Source organism: Astatotilapia calliptera, chromosome 22 (assembly GCF_900246225.1).
Source record: "Astatotilapia calliptera chromosome 22, fAstCal1.2, whole genome shotgun sequence".
Taxonomy (NCBI): domain Eukaryota; kingdom Metazoa; phylum Chordata; class Actinopteri; order Cichliformes; family Cichlidae; genus Astatotilapia; species Astatotilapia calliptera.
The window spans coordinates 23,114,416-23,130,763 of NC_039322.1; the positions used below are offsets into that span (position 1 = coordinate 23,114,416).

General features: G+C 40.5%; 2 protein-coding genes across 2 annotated transcripts; both read right to left on the reverse strand.

Moving 5' to 3' along the window:
• Positions 1-5,028: 5,028 nt before the first annotated feature.
• On the reverse strand, positions 5,029-8,244 carry LOC113014604 (tissue alpha-L-fucosidase). The gene is made up of 8 exons (XM_026156261.1): positions 7,719-8,244; positions 7,416-7,550; positions 6,882-7,019; positions 6,682-6,787; positions 6,312-6,512; positions 5,835-6,025; positions 5,333-5,432; positions 5,029-5,246 (listed from the first exon to the last, which is right to left on the reverse strand). Exons 1-8 carry the CDS (start codon positions 8,057-8,059, stop codon positions 5,112-5,114), a joined length of 1,347 nt encoding a protein of 448 aa, XP_026012046.1. The 5' UTR covers positions 8,060-8,244; the 3' UTR covers positions 5,029-5,111.
• A 3,518-nt stretch (positions 8,245-11,762) lies between these two features.
• Positions 11,763-13,788, reverse strand: LOC113014605 (uncharacterized). Its single transcript, XM_026156262.1, has one exon. It carries the CDS (start codon positions 13,531-13,533, stop codon positions 12,856-12,858), a length of 678 nt encoding a protein of 225 aa, XP_026012047.1. The 5' UTR covers positions 13,534-13,788; the 3' UTR covers positions 11,763-12,855.
• Positions 13,789-16,348: the final 2,560 nt, after the last annotated feature.

Genomic DNA, 16,348 nt, shown 5'->3' on the forward strand with positions numbered 1-16,348 from the left:
GCACACTGTGACGTGGTTTACCCCAACACAGAATGTAACACTGTCAACGTTGTCGAAACATTTTCTAATGGCTAATATTATTACTATTAATATGATTATTATAAAGCTATTTTAGCGAGGTAAATGAGTGGGTGCTGCGTCTTCTTTGTGTGTGTTGATTTTTCTGATTAATGACCAAATAAGTAGGTGAGAATATATAAAGTGCATGTCACCCTAATCATATTTCATCGGCCTCGGCCTCACCTGCTTCAAGCCAGCAATGAAAGACAGGAAACAGTCTTCTGACTTAAATGGATCTGCTAGGATTACAGGATAAGATTGATGCAACTCATCCAAAAAATCGAAATGTGAAAATGACATTGTGCCTTACGGGCAATTATGACATGGTCTTGACCTTCGCAGTTGCCATGCAACCAGGGGCGGATCTAGAGAAATTTTCTCATGGTGGCAAAGAAATCAAATGGGGTGGCAAAATCAAAGCCTTTTTTTTTTCAAACACATGTGCAGGTGGTTACATATGGTTAAAATAATTCAAATGCAGTAAGTATACACGTTTTTCATATAAATATAGTCTATAACTTAATTATTGTCTGTAGCCCACATAATTACACACTTTAGTTACATAAAACATGTGAGTTTTGATCTTATGTACTGTATAGCCTGTATAATAAATAAATATGTAGCCCAATAACTATAAAACCCAGAAAGCTACACAACATGGGGCGGTTCATTTACAAACACAAGTCTAACTTACATTTCACACTGTTTTTTGTTAGAAAACAATCACATTGTTACAGCTTAAATTACACAAAATGTCAGAAATCTGCACTGTTATGAACAAAAATTTAAATCTAATTTTTCACGATTTGTTGGATTAACCCTCTGAGGTCTGAAATACAACCGGCCATTTTTGACTCCTTTTGAGTTTACGTTTGTATTTCACCCTCAAATTGTTTCATTTTATTTTTTTCCCCTTGCCTTGTTTGGTATCTTTCTTTTCAGCTCAACTGAATTTAACTGTTTTTTTTCACTGACATACTGCATTAGTATTACTGATCTGAAATCACACAAAGAACTTAAAATCCTAGTAGTATTTCTTTACTGTAAAAAAACCACAGACATGTGGAGTAAATTTTTATAACTTGAAATGCAAATATAAAATGTACATTTTGTAAACATATACAACAATTTGCAGCCAATAGACCTGACGTTTTTTTTTTTTCCATTTTGTACAACCATTTAAAAATATTACTAAAACTAAAATGAGAGAACAATCAGGTGTTGCAATAAGATGCCCCACAAATGATGTGTGCCAGTAAAAACAGGAGAACAGCACAGGGATAAACCTGCAGGCCTGACAACAGGAGGTGTATCACTCCGCTGGTTTTCTACTTAGTGACAGTGTTTACCTTGCAAATGTGCCTCTGTGACATTAATTAGTGCCCTCACTGACACACAAAACAAAACGACTACACAACAGAACAACTACACAAGACAACACAACACACTTATACACTCCACACTAAACGTCACAAATCTCCCACATCTAAAAACTCTCTCGTTCTCTCTGTCTCGCTCTGTCTCGCTGCGTGGCTGCAGCCTGTTTCTATGTCAGCTTACATCAGTCATGTGATTTGGAGGTGCAGCGTGTCCGTGGACCACAGAGGGTTAATAACACTCACCTTCCTTCCATTTCCAGACTGTAACATCCAACCACCCATGGTGTTGTTCAAAATGTGCTCTGGCACAATCATAAACATCACTTATGATGAAAAAAGCCGGTCCTGCTATGGGCTGAACCATTTGTTAATGATGGAGGGGGGAAACACTATGCAATATATTCAGTTTTAGCATTTATATTAACTGTTGATTGTAACTACGCTCAAACTGTTAATGCTATCTTATTTTAATAAACAAAACTGTCATATGGAAAACTGGGGTGGCACTTGGGGTGGCAAGGGATCATCTTAGGGTGGCACTTTCCACCCCATGCCACCCTTCTAGATCCGCCACTGCATGCAACCAGTGGAGACTCCAAGTCACAGGCTGGTTTTGACATAAATAGTCTTTGACTCTTGGGTTATTCTGAAAGTCAGATGTCAGGAAGAGATCTGAATTTTTTTACTGAATAAATTTGTGCAGTTTGTGACTATTGTAAGCAGGGAACCAACCAACAAAACATGGGTGGGGGTGTCTAACTTCTGAAAATGTGTGTCTTATATGGGAAAACTCCCAAAGAACTTTAGCAACAACTTTTAAAAGAATCTAACATGAATACAAATGTGATAACAGGAGAATTAACCACCTAGGACCTGGCGTCCACATATGTGGACATCACATTTTGGGTTATTTAGACCAAAATACTCAATTTTGCTCTACAAGGGCCTGATATCCACTTACGAGGACAATATACTGCTACTGTTCTATCGAAATTTTTAACGAATATCCTCATATGTGGCTCTCGTTTTCTTAGAAACAAAAATCAGGTAAAAAAAATCTGGTCATTCTTTGTTTTTACATTCATTGGGTCCCAATATGCCCAAATATCAAAGAGAAATCAAAAATGCATGACGTGGAAGAGTTCGGGTCTTAGGAGGATAAATTGCCACTAATATATTTATATTTATATATACTGTATGTAAAAGACAAATGAAGCCGAGTAGCTCTTGGATTTGATGCCCATCTTCGAAGCAACCACTGCAAGAGGAAGTTTACAAGTTCATTACCAGTGTTGGTCAAGTTACTTGAAAATAGTAATTAATTATTAGTTAGAAGTAATTACTGATTAATTATCCAAGAAAGTAATCTAGTTACTTTACTGATTACTTATTTTCAGAAGTAATTAGTTACTTTATTACTTAGTTACATGATAGACAACCTGAATACGTAATAAACAATAGACCTTTCAGCCCAATTCTATTTTTTCTGCATATTTGCAACTGCAACTTTATTCATCAAGCAAAAATTAAATTATATGCAACATTCTCTGACTTGAAGAAATTTGTTTAGCATTTAAACCTATTATCTGTATATTCCAGCATATAAAATAAAATGTTTTGTTTTTACATTCACTCTTTCAAATAGATGCAAGTAAAACACAGCAAAAAATAAATAAAATCAAAGATTCAGCGCCACTAAGTCCTATCATTCTCAGCAGGAGTGGGGCCCGGTGCCACAGCGGTCATGTCAGTGGGGGGATCCGGGGGTTTCTCTATGAATTTCACATTCCTGTGGTGGCTTGGTAGATGCTTGTTCAGATTTGAAGTTTAATTTTTTGCTCTAGAAAGAAGTGTACAGCGGACACTAATGTTTTTGTCACTTTTTATGGAATAAAACTCAAAGTAATGTCAGTACATCCACGCTCTAAACGCTGCATGGTCGTACTCTCTCTCCCACACTCCATATTATCCTTGTTGATCTGCACACGTCTGTTGCTGCCACAGGTGTCGCACGCTCTTACATCATTGTCATAAGAAACTCTCACAAACAAAATCACGGTTTAATAACGCAGTTACGCAGCGTGCTTATGGGAAAGTAACAGTAATCTAATTACTTTTTCGCAATATTAATCCCTTACTTTACTCGTTCCTTGAAAAAGTAATCTGATTACAGTAACACATTACTGCCCATCTCTGTTCATTACACACGGTCGCAATAGTCTCGGCAGTGATGTGATTTCCCTTTGTGGGATTAAGGTGAAGTGGAAATGGAATACATTTTCTGAGCTTTTTAGTAGTTTTAGATGTTTTAAAAAAACATTTTTTCATGATGAATATTTCAGATTAAACTCAAGAGTAAATCACTTTATAGATTCACATCTTTTTGCAGCATTGATGTATTAACCTCGACAGCACACAGCTAAAATGCAAAGTAGAGGTCAATGATAAGGATTCTCCAAACCGATTTTCCATTTTTCTCGCGTCCGTCACCGCCTGAAAGCATTTATAATAGAAATTCTAAGTAGACCAGATAAACCTATTAAGAAAGCCTAAAGGAGAGGACAAAAACAATTTAACGCATTCTCTGTCAAATGCTCAGTCCCTGTGGCCATTCACTTCTCAGTTAAGTGCAAAGTTAGACTGACACATTCAGGGGACATTTTTGTCAATTCAGACAGCCTAGGAATTAAAAGCAGTCAGTGGTTACTTATATATGAATACGGACCTCCTGTGGCACTTCAGGGGTTAGAACATCAATGCAGTCATCCATTAGTACAGATGTCATAACATTATCATGCCCCGCAGGTTTGTTACTGTCAACTGAGGCACTGATGTATTAAAAAGATTGGAGGATAAAAGTACCATTTATGCTTTAGCAAATGCTAAAATACCTGCTTGCTGACTGACTGCATTGGAAGCTTAATAATAACAGAACAATTAGAAGATGAATCAAGTTGTCTTTTATTCCACCAATTTCAAAAGGAGGCAAGTAGAAAAAAATAAGTGCTTTGTATATAATCTGTTAATTTTCAAAACAAACCGCAGGCATAATGAATCATTTCTGAAACGGCACTTAGCCGAGAAACTGCCAGAAAAGCTCCACAAGCTCAACAGCAGAATCCCGTTTTCATTCATAAACACTCTCTCATGACAAAACAAACACAACTGAGACAGTGACAGTAAATCTTTAAGCCTTCAGAGCGTCAAAGCGAAATCACACAAACTCATTACACCGGTATTTTCCCTTCAAGACAGACTGGAAGTTTCCCCATTAATCTAAAATCATTAAAACCTGAGTCGAGTCACTTGAAAATAATTCAACATTTTGGGCGTTTGTAGCTTACTGCAGCAGTCCAACCTTTTTTGCGCCACGGACCGGTTTATGCCCGACAATATTTTCACGGACCGGCCTTTAAGGTGTCACGGGAAAATACAACAAAATAAAACTAGTACCGGTACCGAAAAAAAAGAAGATTTATTCATAACACACACATGAAAAGACCCAGGAAAACCGAGTTAACCATAAAAACGATAACAAAATAACGCTGAAAACAGATAAAAACCCTGAAAACCATACATTTCACACCTGAGCCTCTACTCTCGCAGCCCGGTACCAAACGACTCACGGACCAGTACCGGTCTGAGGCCCGGTACTGGTCGGGGACCGCTGGCTTACTGCACTAAGTCCAGTTCAAGCGTCCATGCCTGAGCAGGAGTGTAAGGCAGCTCTGGCAAAAGGACAACAAGGCCACCACCGGGGTTGACTGGGGCCCAAGATAAAGGTGTGGGATTCCCCACCAAGAACACCTGGGCAAGAGATAAAAGCAGATCAATAAAAATTTGTTCATGTTTTTCAACTCTGAGTACAAACATGGACAGCATTGTTTCTTTACCTGTGTGATGGCTGAAGCTTTGGGTGCCAGCAGTTTCACTGTGCTCATCGGGGGTTTGGCTGTTAGGATGGCATAGACTGTCAACCCCTTAGATGTATACCTAGAACAGTGAAGAGCATTACAGTTTTTTTTCTGCATACAAAAATACCAGCACCAAACAAAGGAAAAATCACCAGGACCAAGCAAGGTAACACAGACTCATTGCCTAACTAGATCAATACAGGCGATCATAGCAAGCTTTATTATGCACTTTACTCTGAAAATTCTCAGCTTCCCCACATCGAAACAAACACCATGCTATTTAACATACGTGTTGCCAAGTACAACAGTACACATCCTGTCTGTATCTCCCCGTAACCTGCATTAATCCTCAGAGACGATTAGCTCTCCCACTGCACTAAAACTTTCATACAGTTGACAGATTGTCGATAGACTCATCTTGAGAGTCAAGAAAATACAGTGAAAGTGAAGTGATCTGAGTCACATCTCCCTTTTTTCTTACCAAACTGGTACAGTGGTGTTTTCTGACTGCACCCTCCAGGGTTTGGAAGAGTAAATGGCCTGCCCGTTGACCTCCAGCCAGTCTCCAAGACCTCTTAGCCTCTCCTCAAACAAAGGGGGGATCATCCCGTCAGGTGTGGGACCCACATTCAGAAGGTAGTTACCCCCAAAAGCCACAGTGCGGACCAGATCCTGCAACAAAGCAACAGCAGACACAAGAGGAAGCAGGCAATAAAACAGTGTTACATTCCAGATGAGCAAAAGATTACCATTATGGCCTAACCATCAGAAATAAACAGAACAAAAGGACAACACACTTGGCTTGGATTAATTGATTAAATACAGTCATTATGATTACAAAAGTATTTCCTGAAGGCTGCATGCACAAGCAAAGATTAAAGGTATTCTATAATAGCCATATACAAATAAAAACAACCTTAACTTTAAATGTAGAAGCTAATATCTGTGCTACTATCACCTCGATAATCGCAGCCAATGGCAAAAGTTCGTTCATCTTCATGTTTCGACGGTAACCCCAGGAAAGAGTATCCACAGATGTGCATTTCTCCCACTTGTGTGTGGGCAGCTGGCCCGGCGTGTACTTGTCCTCGCAGTTGTAGTAGCCGCCATGTTTACAGGCACAGCCAGCTCCCCATCGGTCATTAGTCACAACGGTATCCTAAGAAAAGGAAAGACAGGCAATCATGAGGACTACTTTTGCTACCTGCAGTTCAATACACCACAGCTAAAATCCAGGAAGCACAGGGGATGTCTGGTTTGCAGCATCTGAACTTTCAAAATAAAAGCAAGTGCACCATCTATGACTACCTTGTCATAAAGACACTCACTTTAACCGGGCTGTCGTTGTAGAGCCAGGCCAAGAATTCGGTAGAGTTCCAGTAGGTGTCAGGTGCTTCCCAGTCTCCGTCAGACCAGATGACTTCAGGTCGATACCTCCAAGGCAACAGTAGAGCAAAGGTTTAAATATACTGCTGGCATACATGTATAAAGTGCGATCAGCTGACGCAACATTTTAAGCACCACAGACCTTACAACCATGTTATAAAGCTCTGGAAGTAGTTTCTGCAGCACAAACTCCTGCGTTTTGAAGCCATTCTTCTTGTCAATGAGATAGAGAGGGTGGAACCACTCATACAAGGAATTGTAGAGTCCATAGTGCAGTGACCTAAAAGGGGAAATTACAGACATTTGTTTAAAAAGGCAATACGTGCAATTTAAATGACATTACTTGGGAACACATCTGATCTAACCAACTATTACAACTGATACACATGGCCGCAACATTATTAATGATTAATCTTGACCCAACAATCACCTGGTGGTAAAGAAGTTTACGACAAGCAAGTTCCACAAATATGAAGCTTTAAAGCTTTTCTGCATCGTTAATGACACTCGACTGACACGTGAAGAGCTCTGTACAGGCTGATCGATGTGAAAATACAGGAAGCTCTGTAGGAGGAAGGCAGTGGGTTAAAACTGACTGGCCTTTTCTGCATACCAGTGTCAGCCCATCTGTCAACAATAACCACCTTTTTTTAGCATCGTAACTTAAGTTTTTCACCTGTTGCGCACTGCCTCTGCCAGGTCTCCCACCAGGTCTCTGTGAGGACCAGTATCAACAGAATTCCAGTTCCATGAGTTCGGAGACTCCCAGTTAGTAAACCCTTCGTGGTGTTTGGCAGTCAGGACCACATACCTGCATTGACGAGGGTGTGCAAGTAACACAGGGTACATGTACTGTGCAATAATAATAATAATAATAATAATAATAATAATAATAATAATAATAATAATAATAATAATAAGTGTACTGAGAGAAGGTGAGGGTCAAAAAGACGATACAATGTTACAGAGAAACACTCACTTTGCACCAGAAGCTTTGAAAATATCCGCCCACTCATCCGGATTGAAGAACTGCGCGTGAAACTGACGAGCAAACTCTGGGTAGGTGAAGCCTGGTGGGTAGTTCTGGGACATGTAGTTCACATATTTCTGGTCCGGGGGCTGCTGGCCCTGCCAGTGCCACCAGAACCACTCGCTGCCAAAGCCGGGCACAGAAAACACGCCCCAGTGGATGAAAATTCCCAGTTTGGCTTCGTCGTACCATGAGGGCAACGGCCTGGCGTCCAGGCTCGTCCAGTCCGGGGTGTAGTGAGCCGCAGTTTGAGAAACAAGAGCAACGACAACAACAAACACGGTTAGCATGATGACAGACAGGTGAGCTTCCCCGCAAACTGCAGCTGCTCGAATGAGGATGTTGAAGGAGCGTCACATTTACAGTTCCCCTGACTGTGTCCAGAAACGGAACAACACAAAGTCCAAATGTCCCACAGGCAGCTCGGTAATACGACGACGTTTTATATCCTTTCCGTTAAACTGTGCCAGTTTCATTTCCGTCATATGACTCGGAGTCACTATCACGTGGTTGAGTTTTTCTTGGGTTTTTTTTGTTACAACTTTATTGAAACCGATGCCAGAACAAACAGACACCTGCACATGTAAGAATAAAGAAATACGTAATTATTATACCTTGTCTGCTTTATAATCAGATTACTGTTATTTTACTTGGGTATTTGTGCAGTATTTTTTCTTGGTAATATTAAATCTTTTTTTTTTAAATTAAAGAAATCTAAGAATATCTTGATTTATTCTTAATCAGGAAATTACAGAAAGGCAATTCTTTTATTTTTGTGTTATTTTTCTTCAGTAATTTTAATTTAATGTAATGTGTGTATATGTATTCATGTATTAATTTATTTAATGTTTTCATAAAAGGTGCTTTAAAAATAACGTTCTGGGCGAAGAGTTTTCAGTGGTCACTCCTCCAAGTGACTTCAGTCTCTGTCTGCAGCAACAATAACGGCTCATAACCATCATTAATTATCTTCAAATTGTTTTTGACCAGTGTGTACTGAAACCAGCAAAATGAATCAGTCGTGATCCATCATTATTCCTGTGTTCTCGATATGAGTGATGCTGTATTGATGGCTCTAGTTTTGCAAAACACACACACACAAAAAAAAACAACAACAAATAAAAACAGGTCACGATCAAGATACCATTATAACCTGTATTTTATAGACAGAACACCTGACAGATGTTAAGGTAAGGGACAAATAAAAGTATCCAACATCTGGAGGCAGATTTCTTTCAATGGTTTTGAAGATGACTGAATTATCTGAGGAAGATGTTCTCTGCACATCTGATTACAAAGAAATAAAAATCCTGATCTGGCCCCAAAACAAAGTGTGTCGTTTTGCAAGTCATAAAAACTTAATAATAAACTCGAGGAAACATATTTCTAAGGCATATTTTCTTTAACTTTCTTTAATTAATAACGAACTGCTCTACAGTGGACAGTTTTCTTTTGGAATACTGGGATGTCGAATGGGAATATTCCAGTTCTTTACTACTACATTCATGTCTCCAAGTCATTCTCGTTACTGCGCGCAAGCTCCGTCGTGGAGGACTCGATCTTTGGCTCCTGTTGCACCTCACACTTCATGTCCGTCGAGGTGTCCGTGTGTTCTTGGCCGGATGTGTACTCGGCTAAAGCTTCCAGCCCTGCCGCGATGAGGACGTCCTCTCCCTGCGTCTTGCGGCTGTAACCCAGCCTCTTCAGGGTCCGCCGGGCAGTTGCGAGTGAGATGGGCTTCTCCACCCCGCTGCTGTTGTACATGGCATGGATCTCCTCAATCGTAGCCTCGCTGTTGGCTTCCACCAGCCTTTCCAGTCTCTTCTCTCCGTTGTCATCCACGAGCCGCTTCCTTCCACACGGTCCCCGCTGACTGAAGGTTTTCTGCCTCTGGCACCATTCCCTGTAAACTCGAGACACCGCAGTCTTTGAAAAACCCAACAGGTTCACTGTTTGCGAGATGCTGAGCCCGCCGTCTCGGGCTCCCACTATCATACCCCGCTGAAACTCACTTAAATCCCGAGACTTGCCCATCATGGTGCACAAACGGTGAGAAGCGCTGCAGATAGAAATACTCATTCTACTTCGGTGGTTTTCGGTACATTAGGCTGGAATGAAGGCTTATTGTCGCCCTCCTGAGTTGCATTGGTGATTTTTCGATTTTTGCTCTTAAAATATGCATAAAGTCCCCCGGAAAATCAGCTATGCAGCCATACTACCACCAGGCCCACCACTAAAACTAACTCATGTGTTCATACACACACACTTAAGCTAAATCAGCAGAACTTTAAAAAGCTCATCAGACTCGTCCTGAATTAATGAGAGACAGTGATCACAAATTAATCCACTAATTCACAGGATGATTTTGTGACAAATCATCTCCCCCATTCAACATTATCATCTTCGTCAGAAAGGTGATTTATACTAGCTGTGACCTAGAGGATTCTGCAAATCGTCATCATTTTATGTCTGTATACCCAGCAACTTTTGCTGTGTAAGAGTTGTCTTTAAAAGTTATGTATTATTTCAGTTGCAACTCTGTATTTTTGTAGTTGTTTTGAGAACAAACTACACGTGGATAGGTAAAAACAGATGGTAAATGGTAAATATTTGTATAGCGCTTTACTTAGTCCCTATGGACCCCAAAGTGCTTTACACTACATTCAGTCAGCGTGTGAATGGGTAAAAGTATTAAATAAAATCGTCATCCATACTTTTATTTTCCCTTCCAGTTTTTCCTAAATGAAGCCACGTAAAACACCCTGAAAACTTTCACATGCTTATACTGTCACAGGTCATACTGTCCCATTTCCAGCTTTCCATTTATCTCTGAGATTCTGGAGCATGCCTTGCAGCATCACAGGTCCAGGCTTACTTAATTAATAATAACTTTAAGAGCCATTCAGACACAGCAGGAAAATAGCTTTTGTTTCAAGAGGGACCTCATCCTTGCATCACATGCATATCCTTGACCTCAGTTCTGCTTTCGATTCCATCTGTCATCTTCTGTTATTACGACTGGCCAGCACTGGAATCAAGGACACAGCACTAAAACGGTTTACATCATACATGGCTGACAGAAAGCAATTTGTTCAAGGCTAGACTCCCCACTAAATATCGAGTGGCCCCTTTATACCCAAAAAACTTTCAGTATGCAAATGTGCTTTTTTTTTCCTTTTGGACAAAGCAAAATGTTTAAGTAAACACTGTCTGTCCTCTGCAAGCTCAGGAATCCCACGCTGACAGTCATGTTTTTCTTATGTACAAAATACACAGAAAATCATTTTCCTTTATTTCAGCTGTGCAATTATAGAAAATTCAGGAAAGAAAAGGCTACAGTGATGATTTAAAGCAACCATTCCTAAAGTTAAGCGTGCTGTGGTCTAACTTAGAAAACAGAAGATCCCATGGGACCCACCTAATTTTAAATCTTCACTCTAATCAACATACAAGAGAAAGTGATGCATTTCCTTGAGAATTTTATTCCAAAAAGATAAACAACACAGTGGATTGGCTATAAATCTCTAATGCAACACAGTCATATGCAAACTTCAATACAACAGCTGTAAATTTAAGTCAAAGTAATGAATAATATCACAAACTAACAACCTCCTGTTTGAATTCATTTTTATATAAATAAATACATTTAGATAAAGATGTAACTGTACACACTTGTGTGTAATCACCCTGATGGGAACTGCAGCTGTAACACAAACAGATTTGTGACAGCATCTTGCATAAGGGTGACGAAACTGTTCACAGACAAACATGCAAACATACGCCAAAGTACAACCCCACGAGTGGATGACTCCAGATGGCAGGTTGGGGGGAAAAAGTGTTTAATGTTAAACTCCAGGTTGATTAACTTTTGTTTTCAGTTCCAGGGACAGTAATCAGAGTTAGCTCGATCAGCTGTGTGTAAGGACGGATTGAAGAGGTGCTGTGGTTGAGTTCTGTAAATTGTTATGAATGAAAAGCAAACAAACAAGAAAGACCACTTAAAATATTTTTATTATAGCAAACTTCCCTGATATGCTACCTCAGGGTGCTCACGTTACAGCTGCAGTGAACAAACTGGGTTGTGGATTACCTCAGTCCAAGTTTAATCTAAGTTAAGTAAGTTGAAATGCAATAAAGCACACGGCTCCTTCTGATTTATTAGACCTTTGAACGCTTTAAATAAATAGCACCACTTTAAATCATATTTGGCATTCGCAGAGACTTTTCCCATAAGCCACTGCTTACCGGTATATTAATTTTTACAGTTGACTGAAATGGTGTTTGCTCTAGTAATGACAGTGCAAACCCTGACAGCGATCGCCTTATTTCAAATGTGAAAATGTCCATGGTTCAGGAGAGTTAACGTGCTTGGTTGAGACTGCAATAACAATGATTGATTAGAGCGATTGTTATAGTCTTCAAATTGTTTGTTGACCAGTGGGTACTTAAACAAGCAGAGTGAGTCATTTGTGATCCTTCCCTCATCCTGTACTCTCAGTATGAGTTGTTACCGACAGCCAGGTAGTTTAGACTTTAACAGCAAGAATCAAAACTCCTTTGTTCCTCTGTGGAGACTTTTAAAGGTTAGCCTAAAATGAGCTGAGGCTACACGGCACCCTGAGCGATGCCTGCTGTTAATAAATGTGTCTGTACCTGCTGGTGCTGTGTTTATGGGTCTAGTTTTCTACAGTCCAGATCAAATTTCACCATGAGGAAAATAAAGGATCTATCTTTAATATATTAATGGTTATTTTGGCGTTTTGAATTTTAAATTTTTTATTATAACATCCACGTTTCTGTTCCGTATAGACAGAATATCTGACAGCTGTTAAGATAAGGGTCCAACATCTGGATGCATTTTTCTTGTTAATGGTTTTGAAAGTGACTAAATTGGCTGAGGAAGATGTTGTTTGCACATGATTACACTGAAATAAAACTCCTGATCTGGCGCGAAAAACAAAGGCGGATATTTTGTAAGACATCGGAATAAACTGGGGGGGGGGGGGTTAAATAACAGCTCTACAGTGGGCAACTCTGGAAATATCGCGACATCAGAATGGTTTAATCCAGTTCTTTACTACTACATTCATGTCTCCAAGTCATTCTCGTTACTGCGCGCAAGCTCCGTCGTGGAGGACTCGATCTTTGGCTCCTGTTGCACCTCACACTTCATGTCCGTCGAGGTGTCCGTGTGTTCTTGGCCGGATGTGTACTCGGCTAAAGCTTCCAGCCCTGCCGCGATGAGGACGTCCTCTCCCTGCGTCTTGCGGCTGTAACCCAGCCTCTTCAGGGTCCGCTGGGCAGTCCTCAGTGAGATGGGTTTCTCCACCCCACTGCTGTTGTACAAGGCATGGATCTCCTCAATCGTAGCCTGGTTGTTAGCCTCCACGATCCTTTCCAGTCTCTTCTCTCCGTTCTCGTCGACGAGCCGCTTCCTCCCGCTAGCTCCGCGGTCGCTGGAGGTTTTCTGCTTCTGACACCATTCCCTGTGAACTCGGGACACCGCGGTCCTTGAACAGCCCAGCAGGTTCGCTGTCTGTGAGATGCTACACCCGGCGTTTCGGGCTCCCACTATCATACCCCGCTGAAACTCACTTAAATCGCGCGACTTGCCCATGAATCCCCGCTTCTTCACACTACCCAGGGGTAAATATGTGAAACCATGGATATTTCCGATGCTAAAAACTAAAACATCCTTCTTCTTTTGTCGTATATCCGGCAAACTAGATGCATTACAGTTGCATTGTTGCCCTCCAGAGGACATTTGAAGAATTGCAACGAAAAAACCCCTGAATCAAATGAAAGACTTGTTACCAGGCCTTTGCCAAACTTCATGGCATGCCAAAGAGATAATCAAACCATTTGATTCAGCTGTGTTGGAGTAGGGATGCATCTAAAAGCTGCAGGACAGTAGCTCTCGAGGACTGGGATTGGGCACCCCGTTGTACAGGTTGGGTACTCAGAGGGACTGGGGAGCCGGATTTAAATGCAAGCGTGATAAATGGTAAATGGCCTGCATTTGTATAGCGCTTTACTCAGTCCCTAAGGACCCCAAAGCGCTTTACACTACAGTCAGTCATTCACCCATTCACACACACATTCACACACTGGTGATGGCAAGCTACATTGTAGCCACAGCTGCCCAGGGGCAGAGGCGAGGCTGCCGGACACTGGCGCCACCGGGCCCTCTGACCACCACCATAAAGCAAAGAAATACAAAATGAGCAACATTTGAGAACCATTTTTATTTTTAGGCGTTTTCCATTGTGGAGGACGAACGGTTTCAAACTTGTCCCGGCTATAAACCTCATGTGTCCTTCCTAGTACTAGCAAATGCATAAAAATACTGAAAAACACTGCATTTATGGTTCAGTATTGAATATTACATAAAATAAACTATATACAAACTGTCTTTGAATGGCAGAGATGCAGAAATGTGTGCATGTAGCACAGAGGCTCATGGCTCATTGTCTCAATGTCTAAATAAGTCTCACAGGCCTGAATGTATGCTTGAAGCCATTTATAATTCCTAAGTTGTTTGTCTTAAGTTGTCATCACAATGAAGCACAAGCAGAAATGTTGGATTTTTAGCTGCTTTTTACAGGTTTTCCTACTGATAAAAACCTTCCTTATGGCCATTCATACTACACAAAGTAACTAAACAATTAACCCGTTGAACCCCAATGATCTCGGTGTCGGGGGCAAGAGGGAGAACATCTGATTTAATGGGATGTACCACCAGATCTGTTATTTAAATGCAGACGTGTGCTATCCACAGAAGTGTCAGAATCCCAGCTAAAAGCTCACAAAAAAAAATTCATCAACCAACAAACAGCTACAACAGCAAACGATCAAAGAGCAGGTAAAAAGATTCCACAAAAAGATATCTGCCTTATTCGCTTGCTTATTAAGCACCAGTCTGTGTGCAGTGTTGTCGGCTGCTGTTTTTTAATTAATTTTTTTTCCAAAATGACCTCTGACAAGAATGTCTCATTTGTGCAATTCAATGCTGAAGATTTTTAAGCTTTCGCAAATTATTCCAAATTGCAAACCGCTTAGCCGTGTCTCTAATAAAACCTCTGTAACGTTGTGAAAATAGGACAACTTTCTCTTTTTCACTTTCTAGTATGGTAATTTCTGGAGGGGGGGGGGGGGGGGGGGGTTACAGTTAAGCGGGGGGGGAAACTGGAGATTTCTGTAAAAATGGAAGGGAAGTGGAGGTCAGCCAATGAGAAATCAAGACCAAGCGGTCTTCATCATGTCCACCATGGTGGATTCACAATCACAGAGAGCATGATAATTTTCTTTCAAAGTTTTGTTTAGTACATTAGCACTATGATTAATAAGGAAATCAACACAGACTGGGACTCATCATTCCCCAATGGGGACAGCAGCAAAAACCAGTGTGAACGACCATTTTAGCTAACGGTACTGATGTTAGCTAACTAGCAACCCAGCTTAAATAGCGGTAGAGTTGTCCCCTCCCTGTCTGCCACTGAGGGCTAGGAATGGGGTTCTCAAAATTATGGTTTCTTTGCTTCTGTGTTTTAAGTAGGTTTCATTCTTTTCAAGTATCTTCTGACTAATACAATTTGGCATGTGGGGACATTGAGTCTACTTGCCAAATAGCATTATTGAATTCTGTTCATCAATAAATCATGTTTAGTCCCTTCTAAAGACCTCTCTGTAATAAAATATGCACCCTCTGTGCTCCCAGTTTCTGTTAAGTATATTATTAATAAATATATATTTCTCTTTAATCTGGGGAGTTGTACATTTTTTATGTTTTTGCAAATTAAGTTTTAAGTTTTGCCTCTTTTCCTCGTTTCAGGAAAAGAGGCAACGATGAAAACCTCAGTTTACTGTGTACTTATATTTCTACTTTGCTTATCATGTGTGTTCCCATGACCTGCCAACTTTTTGTCTATCTTCCATGTTGAGTCCTTTTGTCTTGTGTTTTCTATATTTAGTTTTTCTTCCTCTCTCTGTTTTCCCCTTTTAAATCTGTTTCCACTCCCCCCATACCTTGTTGAGTATTTATTATCCTCCACCCTCTGTTCGTTGTCACTTCCTCCGTCACTGCTGTGTACTCAGCTGCTCCGTTTTAACAGAAGTTACTGTTAGTTTTCTGTGCTGTATGTCCCCTCGCCCTGTGCTTCCTGGGAGTTATTTTTACCCAGTCAGATTTTCAGTGGATTATTTAAAACGTGTCTCATCAGTCAGCACTAAAATTCCCAGCTAAACCTGTTTTGGTGATATTATTTTGGCAGTGTTACACAGGAGTTAAAATGAATGGAATTGTAGTATTTGTAGATCTAATATCAACTACCGGTGTTACAATAAATACATGGGAGGGGGCCTACAATGGATCCCCTTTTATCTTTATTTTAATGTCAATTTAATTCAATGAGTGTGGAAAAACAGAGATAGTGCTGAAATTTAGCTTCTTCGTTTTAAGCCTGCTCACCTGTTTACAGAATGTACCACAATTTTAAAAAGCACCTGCCCAGGCAGAGGCAGTCCTCCTGTGTTATGGGAGTTGGGATAGTCGCCAGCACGGTTGGATCAATTTATAGACA

Coding starts and splice junctions, on each gene's coding strand:
- LOC113014605 (XM_026156262.1), bottom strand. CDS start 13,533: ATGTCCTCTGGAGGGCAACAATGCAACTGTAATGCATCTAGTTTGCCG.
- LOC113014604 (XM_026156261.1), bottom strand. CDS start 8,059: ATGCTAACCGTGTTTGTTGTTGTCGTTGCTCTTGTTTCTCAAACTGCG. Junction 7,551..7,718: donor TTCAAAGCTTCTGGTGCAAA/GTGAGTGTTTCT, acceptor TCGTCAATGCAG/GTATGTGGTCCTGACTGCCA. Junction 5,433..5,834: donor AACACCACTGTACCAGTTTG/GTAAGAAAAAAG, acceptor TCACTGTTCTAG/GTATACATCTAAGGGGTTGA.